The sequence below is a fragment of the Ranitomeya imitator genome, chromosome 2, assembly GCF_032444005.1.
Source record: "Ranitomeya imitator isolate aRanImi1 chromosome 2, aRanImi1.pri, whole genome shotgun sequence".
NCBI classification, from domain to species: domain Eukaryota; kingdom Metazoa; phylum Chordata; class Amphibia; order Anura; family Dendrobatidae; genus Ranitomeya; species Ranitomeya imitator.
Window position 1 is genome coordinate 123,800,737 of NC_091283.1, and position 27,867 is coordinate 123,828,603.

A 27,867-nucleotide genomic window follows, 5' to 3' on the forward strand; every position below is an offset into this window, starting at 1 on the left:
ATGAAAACTAAATCTCCGAGCAGTCATAAATACTCGGGAGACCACCCGAGCGTGCTCAGGAAAACCCGAGCAACGAGTACACTCGCTCATCAATAGTATCTATCTATACAAGAGGGGTGCACCCTATGGGATATTATAATCTGGGGGGAATTAAATGGTTATTTCCAATAAATGAAGTTTTTTTCTGTTCCTAGGATAGGGATGGCTCGCAGGGGTTGTGTTGTTATAATCCCAGCCTAATGATTATTGCAAGGGAGGTTTGGTACTGCCACAACAGTTGATTAAATAATATGCAACAGGGAATATGATATTATAATCTAAGGAAAGGGACAGCTGGTTATTGCAATGGGGAACGTTATAAGCTGGTGGGGGGATTATACTATAGATGACCACTACAACAGGGTATCATTTTATCATTAGGTGGTTGTGGGGGAATGATTTATTATATTCCGGGATTGGATTATTCCTGCAAGGAGGTGATTATGATGGAAGGTGGCTTCAAACAATTGTTTCCAAAGTAGAATTAGAAATTAAGTGCAAATTGCTTGATTATTGATAGTCAGTCATGACTGTGCATCAGCTATGCATCCATACAATAAACCAGTTGTGATTAATTTCAAATGATAAACCAGAAAAAGGCTGAGATTTATGAAATGGATTGGTAGTAGCCACACCTTGGACAAGCATCAAGTGCTGCACAAGTTCACCAAAAAAACCAGCCTTCACACAGAAGCCATAAAGTAAAAAACTATATATAATCTTTATTAAGTTCAATATATATAAAATCAGAATTAGGCGGGTAACATACCCAGAGCACAGAACAAACGGTGGGCAACCCAGAGCGGAAAAGTATCGTAAATCACATCCCAAATGTAAACAATATGACGTAACAAAGTGCCAATGTGCAGTTGATCACATACATACATACATACACATAATACAAGTATATAAAGGCAAGTAGTAAATTATATATTTACCAGATGGAGCGCTCCTGGGGACCCACCACACCCGACGCGCGTTTCGTGCGAAACGCGCGTCGGGTGTGGTGGGTCCCCAGGAGCGCTCCATCTGGTAAATATATTATTTACTACTTGCCTTTATATACTTGTATTATGTGTATGTATGTATGTATGTGATCAACTGCACATTGGCACTTTGTTACGTCATATTGTTTACATTTGGGATGTGATTTACGATACTTTTCCGCTCTGGGTTGCCCACCGTTTGTTCTGTGCTCTGGGTATGTTACCCGCCTAATTCTGATTTTAGATATATTGAACTTAATAAAGATTATATATAGTTTTTTACTTTATGGCTTCTGTGTGAAGGCTGGTTTTTTTGGTGAATTTATACGTTTCCTTCATGGCTATACATTAGGAATATTTATAGGTGTTGAAGTGCTGCACAAGACCAAAGCCTAAGGATTGGCTGCACTTTGTACTTGCCTCCTAAATTGAAATGCGTTAACAAGCCCTTGAACCGCAGCATAGAAGAAATTACACATCAGTAGTGATCAGTGTAGATATGAATCGAGCACTGTTGTGAGGTAAAAGACTTGTTAGAAAGCTCAGGCCGATCTTACTGTGTCTCTCACTGCCTGTTTCCTCACTCATCCTCTCCCCAGAGTAGAATGGGTTGTCACATAACACTTCAGTAAGCTGGCAGTCTCTTATCTGAGCAAGACAAATTTGAGCTGTTTTTCTTTTCCCATGTGGATAGAAACGGGAGGAAACGGAAAGAAGTGGCTCATAAGTGAAGAAGGAATCGGATTCCTTTGATAAGATATATTATAAACTTTTTTTTAATTTTGCTTGTAATATTGATTTATGCAAAGTTTAATGAAAGTACAGTTCCCATTTACCTTGTCTACACTGTACCTGTCTAATCCAGCCATATGGTGGCTCCATCTAGATGTCCTGTACGCGTCTTCCAATGACCATTACCTGTTACACTTGTGCCAGTCAGAACTTTATGAAAGTGTGATGAGATAGCGATCTAGCATTTTATTTTTCCTTGTATTATAGCTAACCAGCTTTTCTCTTTTAGGTAAACTACACTTCACCGTTAGTTGCCATGCATTTCACAGAGGTGATCCCTAATCATGACGTCACCATACAGTGCCAAATCAATGGACAAGACATTGTTAACGATCATGAAAAGGACCGCTTCCTGGGCAGAGTCATCTTCACAATGAACATTGGCTGAATGGCCCTCAGGCCTTCAGGATACCTACAAGTAGCCATTATCAGACTACTACTTCCTTTTCCTCTATTACAGCGCTCAGTTTTACCAATCCTGAAACCTAAATGAATGACTCCATCTCCTACTAGACCACAGGGTGCTAAATCTAATAGACTTGGCCTTTATGCACAAGTGAGTGACGAGCACCATAGAAATATGGCTGTAAGATAAGAAAGTCATGCTTCAAGTCACTGGGCTTCTTTTGGATTTCCACCACGCACTGCCGCCGTCCATGTTCATAGGAATAGCCAATCAAGGAGATTTTTACTGTCAGCCATTGTATTAACATTGAGTTACTGTTGTAGACCCCTTTAGAATAAATATTGTTTAGTTATAAATGTATTTTAGATTTCGCTTTTCCTTCGAAAAGTCAATGGGCCTCTGATCCAATCTGCTGTTGTTGCCAATAGCAGTTCAGCTTTCATTGTTTAAGGCTGCGGTAAAATGAAAGCTGCGTCGTCATTGGTTGCCATGGGCAACAGAGGTTTTCCTTCAGATCATTTTGATAAATCTACCCCACTGTAAAAGATGTTTTGCTCATCGCTGTTCTTCATGTAGAGGAATTTGTGTATTATTCTAAGCACATTGTGAGGTCCTTGTCCTATAACCGCCTGTCCATGTTGCCAATAGAAACCAGTCAATTTGTTCCTATGGTGCATTAATAACTTTACGTTAACAGGTTGTTATGGGCAACAATGGGTGTTCTTCCATCCATGAGACCGTTTTAGGACACGAGGCAAAGTATTAATGTGATATGTTATTGTTCTGTGTGTGATGTTGTGATCAGTGGGTAATATTCTACATTATTCATGCACAGATAATTTGTAAATTTCCAGCCATTTTTATTTGTGAGATCTGTGCAGGGTTATGGGAGTACGTAGCACATTAATGTTTTCTGCTGCAGCAATGCTAGTCTTCCAATACATTGATAGGAATAAAAATATAAAATAGAAACATCTCCTGTTTGATTTTCCAACTTTCAGTCATAAAAACGACTTTTAACCACTTCAGAGGTCAGAAACCATGCGCATTACGGCAAACGCTAATAGTCTCTTCAGAGAGGAAGAGGACTAGAACTCTAGTGCCACCTATTGTAAGCAGCAATCCTAAAAGGCAATATTGACCCTCTAACGAGCCTTGCCACGTGACTTAGGTAACGTTCACATTTGTGTTGTTTGGCGCAGCGTCGGCGACGCAACCAACAACGCATGTACACAATGCAGCATTTTGCGCCGCATGCGTTGTCATAAGATCGTACAGAGCAGGAATTTCGGCGCAGGGAAAACGCTACAAGTAGCGTTTTCTGCGCCCTCTCTGTGCGTCAATATGACGCATGTGTCGTAAAACGCATACCGGCGCATGTCCATGCGCCCCCATGTTAAAGATAGGGGTGCATGACGCATGCGTCAACGACGCTGCGCCCAACACCGCAAATGTGAACGTAGCCTTATGGGTATGTCTACACATCGCGGATTTGTGTGCAGATTTTTCTACGCAGATTCTGAAAAATCCGCAGGTAAAATGCCCTGCGAATTTACCGCGATTATTGTGCGGATTTCACACCTGCGGATTCCAATTATGGAACAGGTGTAAAACACTGCGGAAAATAAACCACAGCGTTTCCACGTGGTATTTTCCGCAGCATGTGCACTGCGGATTTGGTTTTCCATAGGTTTACATTGTACTGTACAACGCATGGAAAACTGCTGCAAATCCGCAGCGTTAAATCCGCAACATGTGCACAGACCCTAAAAAAGCCAAAGTATTAGTTTGCAGACACTGTGTTTCTGGGTACTGGCCCTTGTCTGTGCACAGCGTGAGATGTGGTTTGGCTAGGTGAGACACATTTGACCAGAATCAAAGGGGTAACATTTCTCCTTGTGGAGAGTTACATGTCAAGCCTGACATGCCAAGGTGAGGAGACTTTTAAAGGGAACCTGTCAGCAGGATTGTGCACAGTAACCTACAGACAGTATCAGATCGGCGCCGTTATACCGATTACAATAATACCTCTGTTGATGAAATCCATCTTGAGGTTTAATCTTTATTTTCTGTATGTAGTTAATGATATGCCCGTGCCCCAGGGCGGCCTGTGAGGGGTCTTCATGTGGTGCTCTGATATTCGTAATGCAGACTGCTGACATGTCCCCGTTCCCTCGTTGACCTGCCCCCTAGTTTGTGTGAGGGGCAGAGACAGAGCTGTAGTCATGGCTGAGGTCAGCTGTGTAGTCGTGCCCTGGTCTTCCATCACATGAAAACAGTAGTCATTGCTCTGTATACCTGTGGCTTCACTTTCGGCATAGTCAGGGTCTCCTCTGCGTTTCTGTAGGTTCCCTCTAGGCGGCTTTGCAGAAATCGAGACACAGTCTATTTCAACTTTCAAATGAACAACTTTACTGGTTTCCTCACACAGCACATCCATATTCATTACAGCATCAGCAACAGGTTCCATTATGCACACTTCTTCCTCTTTCCCTGTACTCCTTTCTTTGTCATACAGCACGTGCCCGGGTCGGACCGTATCGTATGGGTCCTCAGCATCCTCTTTGTCCAGACTTACTTCACTTAGGCTGGTTTCAGACTTGCGTTCCTGTGCGCTGCAGATGGCAGCGTACTTCCTCCGTAAAGCTCCGCCTACTGCATCCAGCATTTCTCTGCATACCTATCTTAAACATTGGGTACGCAGGGACATGTGTTTTATGCAGATGTGTCTGCATGCGGCAACTTGGTGTGCGGCACCAGCATGGAAAGCTTCACGGAGGAAGTACACTGCCATCCGCAGTGCACAGGAACGCAAGTCTGAAACCAGCCTCAGCCGTTTTGCCCAGATCTGAGGGCATCTGCCCATGCTATAAGTTGCCACATGGTGAGCGATCTGCCCATTTGTACTGCCGTAATATTCCTTTCAGCTGCAGTTCTCACTACTGCTGTTCTGTCCTAACGGTACTGGATGGCTGGGCTCCAACTTAGAACGTTACGTGATCACTGCAGGCTCTATAGCCCGTCCAGATGGTTTGGGCACCCTGGCCTGACTGACCCTTAGAGGAAGTCCTCCCTCCTTTAACCGCAGCTGACCCCTCCTATAGTAACTATGTACAGTGTATGAACTAACTAGAGTCTGTCAGCACTCCATCTTAGGGAAAGTGGACTACTCGGGTACTGCACTTTCCCTATGTCAGATCTATTAGGCTGCCGTCACACTAGCAGTATTTGGTCAGTATTTTACATCAGTATCTGTAAGCCAAAACCAGGAGTGGGTGATAAATACAGAAGTGGTGCATATGTTTCTATTATACTTTTCCTCGAATTGTTCCACTCCTGGTTTTGGCTTATAAATACTGATGTAAAATACTGACCAAATACGGCTAGTATGAGACGGCAGCCTTATACATAGCAAAACGAGTATATACATTTATACAAATATAGGCAAAGGGAATATTAATATAATATAAAGGGAGTGGATTATTACACGCTCCCGGTATACCCCTTACATTTGCATAATGAATATCTGTACATATTTAAGAAAAAAAAAACTTCTGCAGTCAGATGGCAGCCATGGCACCTGCTCTGAAGCATAATCCCATGTTTTATGTGCCAATAATACATTCTATTCATGTTATTCAGCTAGGGGGGAAAAATCAATATCAGAATGGCACCCACCACGCCTGCGCAGTAGCAGCTATCTGTATCTACATCTGATCTGATAGCCGCTACTGTGCATGCGGTGCCATCTCGGAAGAGGAACTTTTTCCTTTTCCAGTTATATAAACTAAGGGGCAGGTCAGTGAGGGATCAGTGACCTGTCAGCAGTCTGCATTATGGATATCTAATCAGAGCACCACATGCACCAACCCCGCCTTAGGGCACAAGAATCTCATTAACACAAAACTGAAAATAAACATTAACTCCTTTACCCCCAAGGGTGGTTTGCACGTTAATGACCGGGCCAATTTTTACAATTCTGACCACTGTCCCTTTGTGAGGTTATAACTCTGGAACGCTTCAACGGATCCCAGTGATTCTGACATTGTTTTCTCGTGACATATTGTACTTCATGACAATGGTAAAAATTCTTTGATAGTACCTGCTTTTATTTGTGAAAAAAACGGAAATTTGGCAAAAATTATGAAAATTTCGCAATTTTCCAACTTTGAAATTTTATGCAATTAAATCACAGAGATATGTCACACAAAATACTTAATAAGTAACATTTCCCACATGTCTACTTTACATCAGTACAATTTTGGAACCAAATTATTTTTTTGTTAGGGAGTTATAAGGGTTAAAAGTTGACCAGCAATTTCTCATTTCTACAACACCATTTTATTTTAGGGACCACATCTCATTTGAAGTCATTTTGAGGGGTCTATATGATAGAAAATACCCAAGTGTGACACCATTCTAAAAACTACACCCCTCAAGGTGCTCAAAACCACATTCAAGAAGTTTATTAACCCTTCTGGTGCTTCACAGGAATTTTTTGAATGTTTAAATAAAAATGAACATTTAACTTTTTTTCACAAAAAATTTAATTCAGCTCCAATTTGTTTAATTTTACCAAGGGTAACAGGAGAAAATAGACCCCAAACATTGTTGTACAATTTGTCCTGAGCACGACAATACCCCACATGTGGGGGTAAACCACTGTTTGGGCGCATGGCAGAGCTTGGAAGCGAAGGAGCGCCATTTGACTTTTCAATGCAAAATTGACTGGAATTGAGATGGGTCGCCATGTTTCGTTTGGAGAGCCCCTGATGTGCCTAAACATTGAAACCCCCCACAAGTGACGCCATTTTGGAAAGTAGACCCCTTAAGGAACTTATCTAGAGGTGTGGTGAGCATTTTGACCCACCAAGTGCTTCACAGAAGTTTATAATGCAGAACCGTAAAAATAAAAAATATTTTTTCACAAAAATTATATTTTCGCCCCCAATGTTTTATTTTCCCAAGGGTAAGAGAAGAGATTCGACCCCAAATGTTGTTGTACAATTTGTCCTGAGTACGCTGATACCCCATATGTGGGGGTAAACCACTGTTTGGGCGCATGGGAGAGCTCGGAAGGGAAGGAGCGCCGTTTGACTTTTCAATGCAAAATTGACAGGAATTGAGATGGGACGCCATGTTGCGTTTGGAGAGCCCCTGATGTGCCTAAGCATTGAAACCCTCCACAAGTGACACCATTTTGGAAAGTAGACCCCCTAAGGAACTTATCTACATGTGTGGTGAGCACTTTGACCCACCAAGGGCTTCACAGAAGTTTATAATGGAGAGCCATAAAAATAAAACAAAAATTTTTTCCCACAAAAATTATTTTTTAGCCCCCAGTTTTGTATTTTCCCAAGGGTAACAGGAGAAATTGGACCCCAAAAGTTGTCCTATTTGTCCTGAGTACGCTGATACCCCATATGTTGGGGTAACCCCTGTTTGGGCACACGGGAGAGCTCGGAAGGGAAGGAGCACTGTTTTACTTTTTCAACGCAGAATTGGCTGGAATTGAGATCGGACGCCATGTCGTGTTTGGAGAGCCCCTGATGTGCCTAAACAGTGGAAACCCCCCAATTATAACTGAAACCCTAATCCAAACACACTCCTAACCCTAATCCCAACCCTATTCCCAACTGTAAATGTAATCTAAACCCTAACCGTAACTTTAGCCCCAACCCTAACTGTAGCCTTAACCCTAACCATAGCCCTAACCCTAACTTTAGCCCCAACCCTAACTGTAGCCTTAACCCTAGCCCTAACCATAGCCCTAACCCTAGCCCTAACCCTAATGGAAAAATGGAAATAAATACATTTTTTTAATTTTTCCCTAACTAAGGGGGTGATGAAGGGGGGTTTGATTTACTTTTATAGCGGGTTTTTTAGCGGATTTTTATGATTGGCAGCCGTCACACACTGAAAGACGCTTTTTATTGCAAAAAATATTTTTTGCGTTACCACATTTTGAGAGCTATAATTTTTCCATATTTTGGTTCACAGAGTCATGTGAGGTCTTGTTTTTTGCGGGACGAGTTGACGTTTTTATTGGTAACATTTTCGGGCACGTTACATTTTTTGATCGCTTTTTATTCCGATTTTTGCGAGGCAGAATGACCAAAAACCAGCTATTCATGAATTTCTTTTGGGGGAGGCGTTTATACCGTTCCGTGTTTGGTAAAATTGATAAAGCAGTTTTATTCTTCGGGTCAGTACGATTACAGCGACACCTCATTTATATCATTTTTTTATGTTTTGGCGCTTTTATACGATAAAAACTATTTTATAGAAAAAATAATTATTTTTGCATCGCTTTAGTCACAGGACTATAACTTTTTTTTTTTTTGCTGATGATGCTGTATGGCGGCTCGTTTTTTGCGGGACAAGATGACGCTTTCAGCGGTATCATGGTTATTTATATCTGTCTTTTTGATCGCGTGTTATTCCACTTTTTGTTCGGCGGTATGATAAAGCGGTTTTTTGCCTCGTTTTTTTTTTTTCTCTTACGGTGTTTACTGAAGGGGTTAACTAGTGGGCCAGTTTTATAGGTTGGGCCGTTACGGACGCGGCGATACTAAATATGTGTACTTTTATTGTTTTTTTTTTTATTTAGATAAAGAAATGTATTTAGGGGAATAATTTTTTTTTTCATTATTTAGGAATTTTTTTTTTATTTTATTTTTTTACACATTTTGAAATTTTTTTTTTTTACTTTTTTACATTGTCCCGGGGGGGACATCACAGATCAGTGATCTGACAGTTTGCACAGCACTCTGTCAGATCACTGATCTGACATGCAGCGCTGCAGCCTTCACAGTGCCTGCTCTGAGCAGGCTCTGTGAAGCCACCTCCCTCCCTGCAGGACCCGGATCCGCGGCCATCTTGGATCCGGGGCTGGAGGAAGCAGGGAGGGAGGTGAGACCCTCGCAGCAACGCGATCACATCGCGTTGCTGCGGGGGGCTCAGGGAAGCCCGCAGGGAGCCCCCTCCCTGCGGGAAGCTTCCCTGCACCGCCGGCACATCGCGATCATCTTTGATCGCGGTGTGCCAGGGGTTAATGTGCCGGGGGCGGTCCGTGACCGCTCCTGGCACATAGTGCCGGATGTCAGCTGCGATAAGCAGCTGACACCCGGCCGCGATCGGCGGCGCTCCCCCCGTGAGCGCCGCCGATCGCGCTGGACGTACTATCCCGTCCGTGGTCATGGGGGCCCACCCCACCTCGACGGGATAGTACGTCCCATGTCAGAAAGGGGTTAAAGAACAATCATAAGACGGATTTAATCAACCAAGGTATCATTTTAATCAGTATAACGGCACCGACCTGACACTGTGTGGGTTACTGTGCACAATCCAGCTCACAGGTTCCCTTTAAGCCTTGCAATGGTCCTCCGAGAAATATGCAAATTGCTTCTTCAGAAAGGAAGAGTACCAGAACTTTAGCGCCACCTATAGGAAGTAGCAATCCTAAAAGTTAATATAAACCCTCTGAGCCTTGCCACATGACTTAGGGCAATGTTCCCTAACTCCAGTCCTCAAGAGCCACCAACAGGTCATATTTTCAGGATTTCCTTAGTTTTGCCCAGGTGATAATTGCTTCATGTGGACAGGCAAGAATTCAATCACCTGTGCAATACTAAGGAAATCCTCAAAGCATGACCTGTTGGTGGCTCTTGAGGACCGGACTTGGGGAACACTGACTTAGGGTAACAACCTATAAATTGCTAAATTGCTTCTTTTTACAAGCACTTTGCAATTTTACCTTTTTACGATGCTAAAACAAAACCCTTGTCTTCAGATTTTACTTGATACTTTGAGCAACCCTGGCCCCGGTTTTTTTTTTTCTATAGTATTGCTTTCTCTTGTATATTTTTCTGGCTACTGAAGTTAGGCTGGGATCACACATACGCGAGATACGGCCGAGTCTCACAGGTGAAAACCCAGCTCTGGCGCCGGCACTCCGGACTTTTAGGATTGCTACTTCCTATAGATGGCACTAAAGTTCTAGCTCTCTTCTTCTCTGAAGAGACAATTTGCATAATTGGCATATTTTCCAGAGGAGCATTGCAGCTTGAAGTCTCCTCATCCCAGCATGTTTAGATTGTCAATCTCTGCAAGGAGAAACGATACTTCTTGGATATTGGTCGGACGCCTCTCATACAGCCAAACCAGATCTCCACTGCAGTACCCGGAAACAGTGTCTGCAAATTGAGATTCTGGTTTGGCCATTATCCTAGGTCATGTGACAAGGCTTGTTAAAGGGTTGACATTGACTTGTAGGATTGCTACGTCCAATAGGTGGCACTAGAGTTCTAGTCCTCTTCCTCTCTGACGAGACAATTTGCATAATTGCAGCTGCCAAGGCAAACAGGATCATGGGGTGCATTAAAAGAGGTCTGGATACACATGATGAGAGCATTATACTGCCTCTGTACAAATCCCTAGTTAGACCGCACATGGAGTACTGTGTCCAGTTTTGGGCACCGGTGCTCAGGAAGGATATAATGGAACTAGAGAGAGTACAAAGGAGGGCAACAAAATTAATAAAGGGGATGGGAGAACTACAATACCCAGATAGATTAGCGAAATTAGGATTATTTAGTCTAGAAAAAAGACGACTGAGGGGCGATCTAATAACCATGTATAAGTATATAAGGGGACAATACAAATATCTCGCTGAGGATCTGTTTATACCAAGGAAGGTGACGGGCACAAGGGGGCATTCTTTGCGTCTGGAGGAGAGAAGGTTTTTCCACCAACATAGAAGAGGATTCTTTACTGTTAGGGCAGTGAGAATCTGGAATTGCTTGCCTGAGGAGGTGGTGATGGCGAACTCAGTCGAGGGGTTCAAGAGAGGCCTGGATGTCTTCCTGGAGCAGAACAATATTGTATCATACAATTATTAGGTTCTGTAGAAGGACGTAGATCTGGGGATTTATTATGATGGAATATAGGCTGAACTGGATGGACAAATGTCTTTTTTCGGCCTTACTAACTATGTTACTATGTTACTATGTTAATTAGGTATAATCACACTCCGCTCTGGGGTGAGATCAGGAGAGCAGAGACCACCATCACACTGGCAATGTCCCCTTTCAATTACCATAAGCCCTGGAGGCAGATTCTCATGCAGGTCAGAGCCCGGGTAATATCCTGGAACAGCTCATTTACATAGAAGAAACCATGGATTTCTCTGGAATAAAACCATGGATTACGGTTATCAAGGTATCATTTTACTCAGCTTCCTAGGACTTAAATGTCCATATAGACGGCTTAGGGGGGATAATCCTACTGACAGATTCCCTTTAAAGAATAGTTTCATTATTTATTCAACCCATTATGGTAGAGCTTTTCTTAAACTTTCAACTTGTCTGAATTTGGGTTAGTGCAATTCCTACGCCTCTAGAGTGAAAGTAATCTAAAGCAAGTCAGTGTAGTATGAAGGGGCAGTGTATTGTACAGCAGACAGGACTTCCTGTGACCACAAACACAACATGGGCAGACAAAAAAAAAACAAATGAAATATATCACGCCAGACAAATTACTTTCCAAGGTTTTTTTTTTTTTTAATTTTTGCACATACAGGTCAAATAATATTAATGTTTTCTTCCAGTGATCATTTATAGAACAGACATAAAACATGATCAATTTAAAAGGCACTCAAGGATTCATATGACAGCTTCAAGCCTCCCATTCTGGCACTCAGACATTAACACGGCATCACATTACATCCTGAAATGCAAACATTTTATTTTTCGAGCCAATGGGATGAATGGCAGATCTGACGAACATATCCACGCGAACACGCAAAGGTCTTGCACTGGTCAAATACTTTGTGGGAGACGTGTCCACATCCCTGCGACACATCGCTTGGTAAAACATTTTACAGTTAGTATGGAATATGGAGGCCTAGCAGAATACAAGGTTTTACACAGTAATGTGCATTTGTAACCTAGTGAAGAAATCTGTGGTGTGCAGGATTCTCCACCGATGGTAGAACCTTCTACACGCTTACTATATACATGCCAGGTATGGAACATTTATAGACTTGTGCCATTTGTGATGAATGGCAGAAATGGTGCGCTTTGCTGCCCCATTCATCATTAGTGTGTACCCGCTTTTGCATCTTTAATCCTCTGTCCAATAAGAAATATCAGTACAAAGATAAAGTGCACAAGTCAGTTCGTTCCATTACCCCCTCCTCTAATATTCTACGGCTAAGGTTTCAGAAAAAGTAGCGGTATCCAGCTCTGGTTAAAAGTAGAATCCTTTGTTATAAACCATCACAAATCAACTCCATGATGAGGATACGACAAGACATGGTGAGACATATGTTAACACATGGAGTCAATTTTTTATGGTTCATAATAAAGGATTTTAACTTTTTACTGGAGCTGGTTACCGCTACTTTTTCTGAATTTTCCTACGTCTGTTCAGGAGGAATTTCCATGCTCCTGCATCAAATAGCCATACCAAAATATATGGCATCCTTTCTTCAATATAATGCCAGTTTTGCATGTCGCACACACACAGTCCAAGTATGGACTGACGCGAGTCTCCTCACCTGAGCTCAACAGCCTCATATATGTGAAACCAGCCTAGGTTATGGAAATTATATAAAATCTAATTTTTCAAAAAACAAAACAGTGCCCCTCATGCATGGGAGGTGGTATTGCAACTCATCAAAACTAGTGGATGATGAAAGATCAGCAACGGTGTATTTTTGGGCAATTAGTATTGCTGTTCAGCTTTATTCAGAGGAAAGTAACCCCTGGCCTAGACCATGTACAACCATGGTGGTTATCTGACAAAAAGCAAGCGGTTTTTATTTATTGCACTGAGCTCATGCATAATAGTGAACAGGATCTCCAAAGAGATTAAATCTGTACTCATTTTTTTTTGTTAGGTCCTCACATCAAAGAAGTGCAATTATGGAGCCCTAAAAGGAATAACTGAGCAAATGGTACAAAACAGGAAAATATTGGTGACCACACACAAGGACCTGTGGCCGTGTAGAGAATCTGGTCTCTGCTGGAGAAGCACAATGGCTTTTTTTTTCTGTTTAAGAAATGTAGCACTCTCAGTGTAAAGACAAGTCATCTCCGGTCCTTGTGTGCAGTAATTGGGGTAACGGATACATGAACCAAGCTCACCAGGCGAAAAGCACAGCATTATAGCTTTAAGGGGGTCTCTGAGCAGAGATAAAATGGAAAAATAAAAAAAAAAAAATATATAAATTTCAAAATACCTTTAATTAGCGAATCACAATTTTCTCTAGGGAGGTAGTCACTAAAGGCCACCATCCTTTTACACGGATCGAAAGTTAGTAAGGGCAAAAAACTGGCGTAAGAAGCCTCCGCAGCGGTGGTTTCTACATAGCCTGACAGTACATGGTGCAGCAGCAGCTTGGCATTCACATAGGGTGGACAGCAGTGTGAGCATGTGCAATCTGACTTGCTGCACATGCTCACAATCACCTACCCCATTCATACTCTAGGGCTGAATGAGAACCTGTTACATGCTGCCCAGTCTGTGACATTTCAGAGAAAAACACACTGTTCATATTCTCCAGGGACTAGTCGTAGGGACTAGTCGTACAGGCAGATCTCCCGCGGCTTCTCCCTGCCTGCTGCCATGAACTAACAGGTCTCTGCCTACACGGGCAGCGGTAAGGAAGAAGCCGCTGGGGACACACCAGTCTGACTGTTCCACAGTGCCGCTCTGCCAAATATTACAAATCTATTTTTCTGCCCTTAATGCAACATCTCCATAGAGGCTTATAGAAAAGAAAATGCTCCAAAAAATGCCACGTTCACCACCAGGGGACGCACTGCAGATACCAGTTTTCATGCAATGATATCTGCTTTGCTTGGGACAATTTAAAGCAGATTTTCAGCAGGAAAATGGGATTTTAGCCACTGGGCTCAGGAAGGACCCGCACACATTTTGGGTAGCAGACATTGGACCAAAAGAAATAGACCGGCAAAGTGGATTTGTGAGTCTGTATTTAATAGGGAACCTGTCACCAGGTTTCTGCAACCCCATCTGAGAGTAGCATAATATAGGGCCAGAGACCCCGATTCCAACAATGTGTCATTTACTGGGCTACTTGCTGTAGTTTTTATAAAACCATTGTTTTATCAGCAGGAGATTATCACTAGAGAACTATTAAACCTGTTAAGTAGTCCAACCCCGACATCACTGATTGGCAGCTTTCTAACCATGCACAGTGGTGTGGGCAGGATTATACAGAGATGCACCTTCCAAGAACTGAAAGATTTGCAGCAAACCGTATCAAAACTACAGCACCCAGTAAAGTAAATGACAGACATTGCTGGAATCAGGATCTTGGCCCCTACAGCAGGCTACTCATATGGGGTAGCAAAAACATGGCGACATTCTATTTGCAACTTTTCAATTATTTTTATCCATAAAACTAGCAAAAAATTACCCGATAAATCATGCCAAGTGTTAGAGCCGAATTACACAGACCTATGATACTACGCAGTGAAATCTGACGACTATTAATAGGAGAAAATTAACCGGCCAGGGAATACTTTTGCAGGGCCAGAGCTTGTGTACCACCTCCCCTATTAGAACAGGAGACGTTCAGAATCTGTGACATTAGTATAATTAAGGTTTTATGCTACCTCGGAGTCTTTAAAATATAAATGTTGGAATGGACAAATCGTTTCAAAAGCTGTTATCTGCGAGTATTTTTAATGGGCCCAAGAAGTTAAGCTATGATCCATAAAGTCCCTTCTTATTAAAATGCAATATTTTTATTAATACACATTAAAGGGAACCTGTCACCCCGTTTTTTGAGATTGAGCTATAAATACTGTTAAATAGGGCCTGCGCTGTGTGTTCCTATAGTGTATGTAGTGTACCCCGATTCCCCATGTATGCTGAGAAATAACTTACCAAAGTCGCCGTTTTCGCCTGTCAATCAGGCTGGTCAGGTCGGGAGGGCGTGGTGACATCGCTGGTTCTTCCTCAGCTTTACGTTGGTGGCGTAGTGGCGTAGTGGTGAAGACACAGCGCGCGATCTGCGCTGTCATCCCTTTCGTCGGTGGGGGCGGCCATCTTCCTGGGGCCGCGCGTGCGCATTAGAGATCGCGGCGGCCATTTTCCCAAAGCCGAGATGCAAACTCGGCTTTGGGAAAATGGCCGCCGCGATCTCTAATGCGCACGCGCGGCATCCCGCGGCCATTTTCCTGAAGCCCCGTGCAGCAGAGCACTCGATCTGCGCACGCGCGGCCCCAGGAAGATGGCCGCCCCCACCGACGAAAGGGATGACAGCGCAGATCGCGCGCTGTGTCTTCACCACTACGCCACCAACGTAAAGCTGAGGAAGAGCCAGCGATGTCACCACGCCCTCCCGACCTGACCAGCCTGATTGACAGGCGAAAACGGCGACTTTGGTAAGTTATTTCTCAGCATACATGGGGAATCAGGGTACACTACATACACTATAGGAACACACAGCGCAGGCCCTATTTAACAGTATTTATAGCTCAATCTCAAAAAACGGGGTGACAGGTTCCCTTTAAAATAGTCTAAAAAAAAAAAAAAAAAAATGACAAAACAGAAAAAAAAACAATGTATATTCACACTGGATAATAAATAAATCACCCTGATGATATCGTTCGTACCTGTGCTTAACCTCAACCTAACAGCGGAGGTTGGATCTCTAGGGAAGTGAAATGGCGCCCCGCTGCTCAGCGGCTGACTCACAAACGCCCTAGTGTGCCCTACTTGTCTCAATTCCAATACAAGGTGTGTATACGCTCCAAGAAAAACTGCCTATATGCAACCTAAATATTGCAGAAAATGGGGCGAGATACACACCAATACAAATATAGAATAGGATATAAAAGCTGCTGATAACGGGGAGTGCTAGATTGCCCTACCAACTCAATTCTACCTGCCGGCGGAGGTTGGCACCCTGTGCACTCAACACTGGCGACCCCACTACTCTGTAGCTGTCCCTTGGATGCCCTAAATCAAACACCTTATAGAAAATGTTTAAACCAACAGGGCTCAATATGCCACTAAATTTTACCATATTGATAACAATGGCCCAGGGACTTACTGGCATGTAGTCAATAACCTGCCGTTTGTGCCCAATGCCGGCTCAGAGCAGTCACAGACCGGTTATGGAACCGCTTTTTTTTTCCTGCTGTTGATGAGACGTGAATGCCGATGTCATGCTGATTGACAGCTGGATCCCCACTGCATAACTGCGAGAAGGTGGCTGTCAATCAGCATGACATCGGCAATCACACCCCATCAACAAAGCAGCCTGGAAGTGGAAGAGCTGCTCTGCCTACATAAAATCTACCAGGTTGCATCCACAAGTGGAAAGCATCCCGCTCCTGTCCTAGTCGTTACGTGTACCTCTGGACTATTAAGAAAATGTAATATTTTGGCAACATCACCAGCCAGCCTCACCTTATTGGTGCAGAAGAAAGCAGAGGTAGATGAAGCCCGTTAACTAGAGGTGAGAAATGCTGCTGTAAAACATCCAAATTTGAGTTTTTGAGCCTGGTTCCCCTCCCCCCCCACCCACACACACAAAATGCACACCTTGATTTTCTCATATACATATTCATTATATAGATTCTTTCCTGTGGTTTCTCGCTCTATATGTGCTCGGCCTATCGGAGCGGAGCATTTTCCACATAAATTAACGAGTTCCAGTTCTGGCCTAAAACATCTGGCCATCAATGACTGTTCACACAAGCCATATATATTCAGGGTAGGAAAATATATCTGAATAATGCACCCAAGAGCTGAAATCATACACAAACCAATTCCATTTTTCTTTTTAACCATCCGTTACACCAGGGCTTTAATATCACCTATGCATAGAGATGTTAGGATTGTACAAGAATAAAGGATTTAGTTGAAAGTATAGAAAGGAGAAAGCAATGCATTTGGCATCATACAGATTGATAGCCCGTGCGACTTTTCTGTCGTCCGATTAGGTAGGAGATAAAGACAAGTATTATGAGAAATACAAGAACAGCCCCCACCACGATTGGAATAAGAAAGCTCAGATCAGAGTCAGCAAAGCAATCTTCAGCTGTTGGGGAAAAAGAGAAGACAACATGAGAAGCCGTTCAAGGGTCCAGTCTAGTCTTAAACTGCTCAGACAAATCCGAGGTCCATAGTCCCTTCTTTAGGTCTAGTTATTGGTATTTTTTTTTTAATTTGTGCCAAATTCATCTAATACGAATCTTTCCTTTTTTTTTCGCTTTGCCAGTATAGGCCTGGTATTTGCCTTCTAGATGCTCATGACAGATTCATCTATCTATAGCAACTCTATGAAGGTCACATTTCCTTCCACCGGAGTGACTTTACAGAACACGTGGAGAGAAAATTAAAATAACCTTAACAAAAAAAAAGTACAGAAGGGACCACAGACCTCAAATATTGCATGAAATCAATGCCTTATATACATAGGTTGTGTGTACCATGGAGGTCCAACCACCTGCTAAGTTCATGGGGTCTGCGCCTCTTATCAACTGCACCAGAAGAGACCACTTTGGGTGATTATTCTATAAACTGATCTGGTATCTTGTGATTATACCTTGATGGTACATTATATTTTAGAAATTAATATGATGGAAAAACTGCCTTAAAGGGTAGTTACTAGTGAAGAGCGAGCATGCTCAGGTGCCAACAGTGTCAAGAAAATATGTTTGAGTCCCAGCGGCTGCTTGACTGACAGACAATCCCTATGTGTTGTGGCTGTCAAACAGCCCCGAGACACAGGCGCAGGGACTAGTCACTCGGTTAGGACACAAGCATGCTCAGATTACACCTTATCAGAGGACATTCGCTCATAACTAGTAACTACATTAATCCAGATGTGTTTCTTCCCCACCTGCAGCCAACAATGAAGTTCGGATGAAAAAACAAAATGAAGTCTTTGGCATAATTTAACACAATAGGCAATATACTGGCAATACATTACTGCTGATCCATCATCGGCTGCTGCATAAATGCAATAATCAGAATGGTACACAGGACATGGCTTCACCACGAGCCTATACTTGACCATATAACACTACCATGGGAGGAGTGGAATGGGGAACATTGCTGTATGTGAATGGTATTCTTTTAGAACGGGTGAACATGTAAAGCACCAGGAAATAGAAACCCTAAATATGACTTTTTTTCAAAAGGTTTTCTCCAAAAATAATCTGTAAAGCAGCATTAAAAAGGGACAGTCGGCACAGAGCGACTGTTCACACCAAGTCCTGGAAAGAAGCAGGTGGGAGGTGTATATAAGCAATTGGCCCCGCCATGATGCATCGAGCGGCAGGACTTGGTTTGGTTTGAACAGTCCTCATTTGCAGACAGAGGCCCTTTGATTTTTTTCCCCCATCGCTGCCATTTGGGGTCAGGCTCAAATCCGTCTAAGGACAGCATCTGCATGGAGACCGTTCAGTCTGACCGTGTCCGAGTGCAGACAGATCCACATGGGGACTGGTAACATCCAATTGTGACCTTATTCATACAATTCACATTTAAGAAAAAAAATGCAAGTGTTTCCTGAAACAGACATTTCAGGAGTGCAGACATACCCTCAAGAGTGGCATCATGGTATAGCAATTGCAGCAAATTCACGTAAATTAACACATTTTTAACAAACAATGTGAACATATATAAATTGCACACATTATAAAAGGTAAACTAGCATTTATTGGAGCAGTGTTCATATATCATAATACAAAGAAGATTAATACATTATATATATAATATATAGTGGTATCAGACATGATGAAATACAGAACAATCAATAGAAGAGAATAAGCTTGCATTGCGGCTACCGGCGAAATTAAGCTTAGAGACCAATGTAAGCCATCAAGTCAGTTCTGATATTTTGCACCGTGCCAAATATTTCTAGCACCAATATCAACGCTTAGAATCCTTAAAAGTGTTCATATCCAGCTGAACGCCGATTCCTGAGACCGATGAAATAAGCCACCATCACTAGGACTACAAGGACTCCCAAAGCTGCTCCCACGACTATTGGAACTGTGAAGTTCTGATCTGCAAAGCATTCTTCCACTATGTGGAGGACATTGAACAAAAGGAGAAGGAAAAAATAACGGCTCACATTTATGATGAAGAGTTAAAAGGTTATGATGAAGGGAAAAAAAAAACAAAAAAAAAAAACAGACGAAAAGTGACAAATTTGAGGGTATGATTCTAGATTCCTTATGCAACTTGTATAAGCCTTTCACCTCTCGTACCGTTTTCTCCTGTTCAGATGATTCACAATCCATACCGTCTATAGATACTACAACTGATCCTTCTCAGAAGTTCTGACAATCAGGGCTCGTTTTCGCTTCTCCGTAAATTAAAAGATAAAATCTAGATCCATTTTAGTGGTACTGGTCGCACATGCTCACTAACAGTCACACAAGGCTGATCTCCTTGAGATCAATAGGGGTCCCTGCAATCATGCATCATTATTATCAAATCTATGTACATGACTATGTACATGACATGGTTGCTGGGTCCACCATTGATCACAAGAAAGGAGGTACCCTTGTGTGGTTGAGGTGTTAGTGAGCACGTGCGACCACGGCTTTATTAACGGTCTAATAATCAGACATTTAAAGGGAATCTGTCAGCAGGTTTTTGCAATTTAATCTGAGAACAGCATAATATAGGGCAAGAGCGGCCGAATCCAGGATGTAATCCATTACTAGGCAGTGCTTTATGGTTTCAATACAATGTTATATCAAAAGGGGATTAACATTGCAGGGCTACATCTTGCTGCCACGTAGTAAGGCTAATCTGTGTAACCACACCTCCACCACTGACTGGCAGCAGATTCACTTCAGCAAAGAATTTTATAAAGTGTCTCATACCGTCCTTATCGAAAAATTGACCAAGTATGGGACTGACAAGACTACGGTTAGGTGGATTCATAACTGGCTCAGTGATCATACTCAGAGTGGTGATAAATGGTTGCACATCCAATCGGAAAAGTGTTTCAAGTGAGCTACCACAAGTCTGTCCTGGCCCCAGTGTTCAATGTTTTTATACATGATCTAGATAAGAGAACTGATGCTAAACTAATCAAATTTGCAGATGATGCAAAGCTATGAGGGATAGCTAACAAGAGAAGACAAAGGATTTAGAAAGCTCTAGATAAGCTTCAATAATGGACAGTGACAAATATAATGGTATTTAAACAGGAAGAAATGAAAGACTACATCTGGGCAAGAAAAACAAAAATTACATCTACAGAATGAGAGGAATAAAACTAAGCAACAGCATGTGTGAAAAAGACTTGTGTATACTAATAGAGCACAGACTGCACATGAGTCAGTGATTTAGCATCAAACAAGGCAAACCGTTCTAGGATGTACAGTAAAGGAAACAATCATTTGATCCTTTGCTGATTTTGTAAGTTTGCCCACTGACAAAGATATGAACAGTCTATAATTTTAAGGGAAGGTTAATTTTAGCAATTATAAATAGACTATGAAAAACAAAATCCAGAAAATCATTGCATAAATTATATAAATGTATTTGCATTTTGCAGTGAGAAATAAGTACCGTATATTCTTGAGTATAAGCCGACCCAAGTGTAAGCCGAGACCCCTAATTTTGCCACAAAACAAAATGGGAAAACTTAATGACTCGCGTAAAAGCCTAGGGTGGGAAATGCAGCAGCCACCGGTAAAATGTCAAAAATAAAAATAGATACCAATAAAAGTAAAATTAATTGAGACATCAGTAGGTTAAGTGTTTTTGAATATCCATATTGAATCAGGAACCCCATATAATGCTCCATACAGTTTATGATGGCCCCATAAGATGCTCCATACAGTCATTTGCCCCATATGCTGTTGCTGTGATAAAAAAAAAAAAAGGTCACATACCTCTCGTCGCTCAGGCCCCCAGCACTTGCTATAATCACCTGCTCCGCGTTCCAGCGCCGACCGCCGCTGTGTCTTCCCCGTCCTCTGCACCGTGTTCAGGCAGAGGGCAGCGCACACTAATCGCGTCACTGTGCCCTCTGACCTGACCATCAGTGCAGAGGATGCAGAAGACGCAGCGGCGCCGACGGTGGAACGGGGAGCAGGTGAATATCGCGCAGTGCTTATACTCACCTGGTCCTGGCGCGGTCCCCGCTTCCCAGCTGCCTTGAGATCATTAACAAGTTCCCCCCGTGTAGTTTTAGGCTGATCTCTCACCTTCCTCATGATCAATTATACCCCATGAGGTGAAATTTTGCACGGCGCCCCAGATTGACAGTCATTTTGTATTTCTTCCATTTTTACTTACTATTGCACCAACAGTTGTCTCCTCACTCAGCGTCTTATGGCTTTGTAGCCTATTCCAGCTTTGTGCAGGTCTATGATCTTGTCACTGACATCCTTAGAAAGCTCTTTGGTCTTGCCCATGTTGTAGGGGTGAGAGTCTGATTAATTGAGTCTGTGGACAGGAGTCTTTATACAGGTGACTATGTAAGACTAGATGGTGGCCCGATTCTAACGCATCGGGTATTCTAGAATATGCATGTATATAGCAGCCACATAGTATATAGCACAGGCCACATAGTATATAGGAGCCATGTAGTATATGGCAAATAGTATGTGGCCTGTGCTATATACATATTGTAGAATACCCGATGCGTTGTATATAACGCAGCCAACGCAGTATCTAACACAGGCCACTTAGTATACAGCAGCCATGTAGTATATAACACAGGCCACGTAGTATATAGTACTGTCCACGTAGTATATAGCAGCCATGTAGCCCACGCAGTATTTAGCAGTGTGGGCACATATCCCTGTTAAAAAAAAAAAAAAGAATTAAAATAAAAAATAGTTACATACTCACCCCCTGGGATCCAACGGCGCTGTGGCAATGGGCGCGCGGCTGCCGCCATCTTCGGTTCCCATGATGCATGGCGAAATTACCTAAAAGATTTAGCGGTCTCGCAAGACTGCCAAGTCTTCTGGGTAATTTTGCAATACATCACTGGGAACGGAAGATGGCGGCAGGCGTGAGAGGCTCGGTAGACTACGGAGGGTGAGTATAGCGGGTTTTTTTTTTTTAATTATTTTTAACATTACATTTTTTTTTTTTTTTTTACTATTGATGCTGCATAGGCAGCATCAATAGTAAAAGGTTGGGGACACAGGGTTAATAGCGGCGGTAACTGAGTGCGTTACCTGCGGCATAACGCGGTCTGTTATCGCCGGCATTAACCCTATGTGAGCGGTGACTGGAGGGGAGTACGCGGGCGCCGGGCAGTGACTGCGGGGAGGAAGGAGCGGCCATTTTCTTCCAGACTGTGCACGTCGCTGATTGGTTGCGGCAAGACAGCCACGACCAATCAGCGACTTGGATTCCATGACAGGCCGCGACCAATGAATATCCATGACAGACAGAAAGGCAGACAGAAGGACAGAAACACTGGAGTGACCCTTAGACAATTATATAGTAGATAACGGTCTTTAATGGGGGTAACGAGTTGATTAGGTGTGTCTAACTGGTCTGTAGGAGCCGGAACTCTTAATGGTTGGTAGGAGGTCAAATACTTATTTCTCACTGCAAAATGCAAATAAATTTATATAAATTTACACAATGTGATTTTCTGGATTATATTTTTGATATTCAATCTTTCAATGTTAAAATTAACATACCTTTAAAATTATAGACTGTTCATGTCTTTCAGTGGGCAAACTCACAAAATCAGCGAGGGATCAAATATTTCCTTCACTGTATTAAGAGAAGCATAGAGTCTAGATCATGGGAAGTAATTATCCCCTCAACTTCTCCTTGGTCAGGTCTCATCTGGAATACGGTGTCCAGTTCTGGGCACCATGCTTTAAAAGACATTGATAAACTGGAGCAAGTTCAGAGAAGAGCTACAAGGATGGTGAGTGGACTGCAAAATATGTCCTACAAGGAACGGTTAAAGGACCTGGGAATGTTTAGCTTGCAAAAAAGAAGGCCAAGAGGAAACTTGATAGCTGTCTACAAACATCTGAAGGGATGTCACAGTGTAGAGGGGTCATCCTTATTCTCATTTGTACATGGAAACATGAGAAGCAATATAATGAAACTGAAAGGGAGAAGATACAGATTAGATCGTAAAAAAAAAGCTTGACAGTGAGGGTGATCAATGAATGGAACAGGCTGCCACGAGAGGTTGGACAGACACCTGTTGAATATTGTTAGCGAATCTTGGATTGAGCAGAGGATTGGACACGATGACCATAGAGGTCCCTCCTAACAAACATGCTATACTTCATGGTGTACAAAGGAAGCTGCCAGTTGGGAGAAAGTTATACACAGGCCAAAAGCCTTCACTCTGCTACATCTCAGAAACAAGGTTTTTTAATCAAAACTGCCCTAAGTAGCCCAGTAAGTGACATCACTGAAATCGGGCACTCTTATCCTACATTATATTGTGCTCGGATAATACAGAAAAAGCCTGGTGACAGATGCTCTTGAATGGAGTAGTGGTCGAATATACACCGAGGACTTCGGGCCCTCCATTCTCAGGATTAGAGGTCTCAGCAGCCAGACCCTCAGCAATCACTCAACCATCATAAGCGATAAACCCTTCTAACAATACATAATGATTGATCAGCCGTGGGTGGCATTAAAACCCAATACCATTGTCTACAAAGTTCTGTTCCGATCCATTTTTAATTTTGTCTAAAAATTTGTCTTTGGGTCAGGGTGCACTGTATAACACATGGATCTTTGGCGTTTGACTCTTAGAATCATGTATCACCACCTTAGGCCTTGCACTAGTCATAAGTGTACCCTGATAGAATTCATTTTAACGGATTCCCTACTTAAGGGGTTGCTCACAGCTGGACAACCATTTAAATGACCTGAAAAACAAACAAAACAAAAACAAAACCCTTTCCCCCTCTTCCTCCAGTGAGATCATGAATACAATAATCACACAAGTGATGTGGTGGACAGCGGTTTCTTATCTGTTCAAGCGATTTTTCTTTAGGTCACAAGTTTGGTGGGGGACAATTGCATTCTGGCAGAGGTACATTTGAACAGGCCGGTCTATCCGCCTCCTAAAATCAGCTTTCTGATGCACCATCTCCCCTTAACCAGGATAATCTATACTGGAATTTACCGAATTCTAAAAAGGTAAGAGCCATCTTGTGATGTCTACCAGCAGTGATCCTATTCAGCTTCCTGAGCTAATAAAAACTCAAAAGAAAAAACACAAAGAATTTGCAACCCACATTATTTTAATCACTCGGTTTTATTGTTTGGTTATAAATCAAATCATATATAAATCAAATTTAACCAGATCAAAATTTTACATACAAAGATGAACACTACATACAGGAGCACACGGACATTTTTCATTTTTTTTTTTTAAATACATTTTATTACAGAAGGAAATCAACAGTTGTTAGTTTATACTTTTGGGTTGACCATTGTAAAAGATTATATATCACTCCACTGAACACTGACTCAAGGTGTGAATGCAGCAGCAGTGCATGCGTGCATCCAGCTCCCAGTCACTCCTAGAAGACTGACCAAAGGCAGGATCTGTCAGCCCCATAGAAGAGCAGCGCGATGAGCAAGCATGTACAGCAATACTACAATTACCCCATTGTCAGGATCAGTGGGGGTCCCAAAAATGAGACCAGCATTCAAATATATAGCACCTACAGACAGGTTATAAACATGTATTGGGCAGCCAATTTAAAGGGAACCTGTCATGTGTAAAATGATGTCCGATCTGCAGGCAGAACGATCGATCAGGAGAAGTGGGTCAGATCGATGTACTCCATTGTTGGGACAGTTTCCGTAAACTCTGCATATCATTCATTGAAATCCTTGGTGTTTGTAGCATAGGACTCCAGTGAGCGGTCCTACTCCATGATCATCCGCGATCTCTGCAGCAGTCATATAGGGAAAACGGTCAATAATCGTTTCGGGCCACCCACTGGACTCCTATGCACACAGACAGTGAGGTCAATGAATAAAATACAAATTACATACCCGTTTGTTGGAAAAGATTCAGTATAATTCTGCTCATGTTCTCCATCCCCAGATCTGACTTCATGTACAACATGACAGATTCCTTTTTACCATGGGCTGGAGAGCTCCCGTTAAAGGACATGGCTTTGCTTTCTTTACATGGTCAACTGTCCCGAGAGGCAATATTAAAAAGATTCAAAGCTGATGACCACGGTATACAATTGATTAAATATGCGCTTTAGCGTAAACCAGTGCTCACAAAACACTTGACCCTACGTTCGGTGGCTCCATCAGGGCTTACATCTGAACTCATGCAAAACAAAATTCGGGTGTATGGGGAGGGCCCACTGACAGCGATGATGCAAATGGAGTCAGTGCGCTCCATGGTACTTCATTTTCGGCAGTATATGCCTAGCTGTACCTGGCAGCAAGATGTAGCTGAAACACTTTTCTGAGGACTCATTGAACATATGGTAAAACATTTGAACACGGCCTAATGCACTGGGGCAGTTTAATTTGAGTCTGGGGGTTTAGGGGTGTACTAAAATGTTACCAAAAATATTTTACCTAAAATAGTCTTGAAAACTATGCATTATCAGGAAGTATACATACTCATACACTGACAGTTAGTCTATGCTGATAAAAGAAAAACAGCAAACCCAAAAAACACACAAAAAGCTACGTAAATCATAAAACAACATGCCTCCATCAGCAACCTATGGGTAGATGCATGAGCAATGGAGATGCTGCAGACCACAGAAAATCTGCAGCGGATTACAGTACTAGCTGTGTGGAGGAGATCTGAACAGACCTTAAAAATAAACAAGATCTGCATCAGGGCAATTTCTATAGTGGCCTGTCACTAATGATGAGCGAACGTGCATGGATAAAGGTGTTAATGTTTGGGTGCTAACAGTATCTTGGGCATGCTCTAATACCATGTTCAAGTCCCTGCGGCTGCATGGCTCACCGGCTGTTCGACAGCAGCAACACATGCAGGGATTGTCAAAAACAGTTAAGACTACTTTCACACTAGTCCGTCAGTACGGGCCATTGCAAACCGTCGGCCCGACGGACAGTGTGATTGATTAGCACAACGTGGGCAGCGGATGCAGTTTTACAACGCATTCGCTGCCCATTGCGAGTTCGGGGGGGGAAGGGGCGGAGTTTCAGCCGCACATGCGCGGTCAAAAATGGCGGACCAGACGCACAAAAAAAAGTTACAATGATTGTTTTTTTGTGCATCGCGGCCGCCAAAAACATGACGCATCCGTCGCTAATGCAAGTCTATGGAGAAAAAAACGAAACCTGCGGGCAACTTTGCAGGATGCGTTTTTTTCTCCAAAATGAGGCATTGTGACGTCCGTCACAGGACGCTATTGTGAAAGAAGCCTAACCCGGCATGTCTGCAGCTGTCGAACAGCAGAGGCTCGAACATAGCACCCGAGCATGCTCGCATAATACCTTATCCGACGACGTTCGCTCACTGTTAACCCCTTTCAAAGCAGGGAGTGAACTCTGTATGAGTAACAAGCCACCAATTCCGAGATCTACCAGATTTTTTATCAATTTTATCTAAAACATTTGCACCCTCCAGCAGAAAACACTGGCTTTGTTCTTGAACCCATCATAGATCAGCTTTGAATTTATTTTTAAGGTGCTCATGAAAAATGTGATTGGTTGCCAAGTACAAAGTTATTTTTCCGTTAGACCCCGATAACGGAGATCCTATGTTCTTGAAAGCTTCCCAGAGCCTGGACTTAGGAAAGGGTCCGTACTGGTGGATTCAAGTTAATACTCTACTTCTGGGACCAATGCCCTCTATATCTGGTAGTGGTATTGGGCTGTTTGGGGATACTGTGCACTTGCTAATTAACTTGAAGGCTTATCTTTCTGTAAAAGCAGGCGTGCAGTTTGGCCATCTTGGTGGTCACCACGAGTCGCCTTCTTACTCTACGAGATGTCTACATTTGGAATAAAACAGAAGCCGCTGCAAAACTGAACAACATGGTCAGGACTAAGAAAACCAATGACAGGCTTCCCTTTTATTTTAGCAGCACTAGAGGAGAATTTTAGTCACACGACAAAAGAGAAAGGACTCCGTCTACCTGTAACGCAGATACATGTCGGCGTCAAAGAACAGATGGGCGCAAGAAAGTGGTCATAATTTGAGAAAGTCAATAGTGGGGAAGACATGTTGCAGATTGCACCAGCTTCAAAAAGTGCAAAGTCAGAGGTGAGAGCGGCGACAATTACAGGGTCTGATATCCGGCATAGGTTTTTCTTCTACCAATTAAGTAAGCAATGACAATAATGACAATCAGGCCTGCAAGAGCAGCACCAATTATGATAGGAATTACAATGGAGTCGGTGTCGAGGAAACATTCAGAAGCTGTAGATGAGGGGGAAAAAAAAAAAAAAAATGGGTGAAAAAATAAAATCTAAAATAAATGAAGTATAAACAAAAATCAAACCACAAAGCCGGATTCACAAGTCCATGTTTCATGGTCCAATGTGCTGAGCAGCCAGGAGTCTCCTGACCCAAATGTTACAGCCTCAATAAAACACATGAGGCCTTCAAATTCAGGTCAGAATATCTGCGGCTGGTACGGATAGTGAAACCCAGATGTGTGAACCCAGCCT

The 27,867-nt window shown here is 42.7% G+C and overlaps 2 protein-coding genes across 6 annotated transcripts in view; one reads left to right on the top strand and one right to left on the bottom strand.

Annotated features, from left to right (window-relative positions):
• The window catches only part of ATP1B4 (ATPase Na+/K+ transporting family member beta 4), a 69,162-nt gene extending 66,579 nt beyond the window's left edge, over positions 1-2,583 (top strand). The window contains exon 9 of one of the 2 annotated variants that reach the window (XM_069747188.1): positions 2,047-2,583. In XM_069747188.1, coding sequence (XP_069603289.1) covers positions 2,047-2,205 — 159 coding nt within the window. In that variant the 3' untranslated portion in view covers positions 2,206-2,583. The remainder of the gene's footprint in view (positions 1-2,046) is intronic. The other variant, XM_069747189.1, reaches the window with a different exon arrangement.
• A 14,461-nt stretch (positions 2,584-17,044) lies between these two features.
• LAMP2 (lysosomal associated membrane protein 2) overlaps positions 17,045-27,867 on the bottom strand; it is a 94,803-nt gene continuing 83,980 nt past the window's right edge. Inside the window, exon 9 of one of the 4 annotated variants that reach the window (XM_069747193.1) lies at positions 17,045-17,305. In XM_069747193.1, coding sequence (XP_069603294.1) covers positions 17,163-17,305 — 143 coding nt within the window. In that variant the 3' untranslated portion in view covers positions 17,045-17,162. Of the gene's footprint in view, positions 17,306-18,912; positions 19,300-24,477; positions 27,617-27,867 lie in introns of those variants that run through there. The other 3 variants (XM_069747190.1, XM_069747192.1, XM_069747191.1) reach the window with 3 other exon arrangements.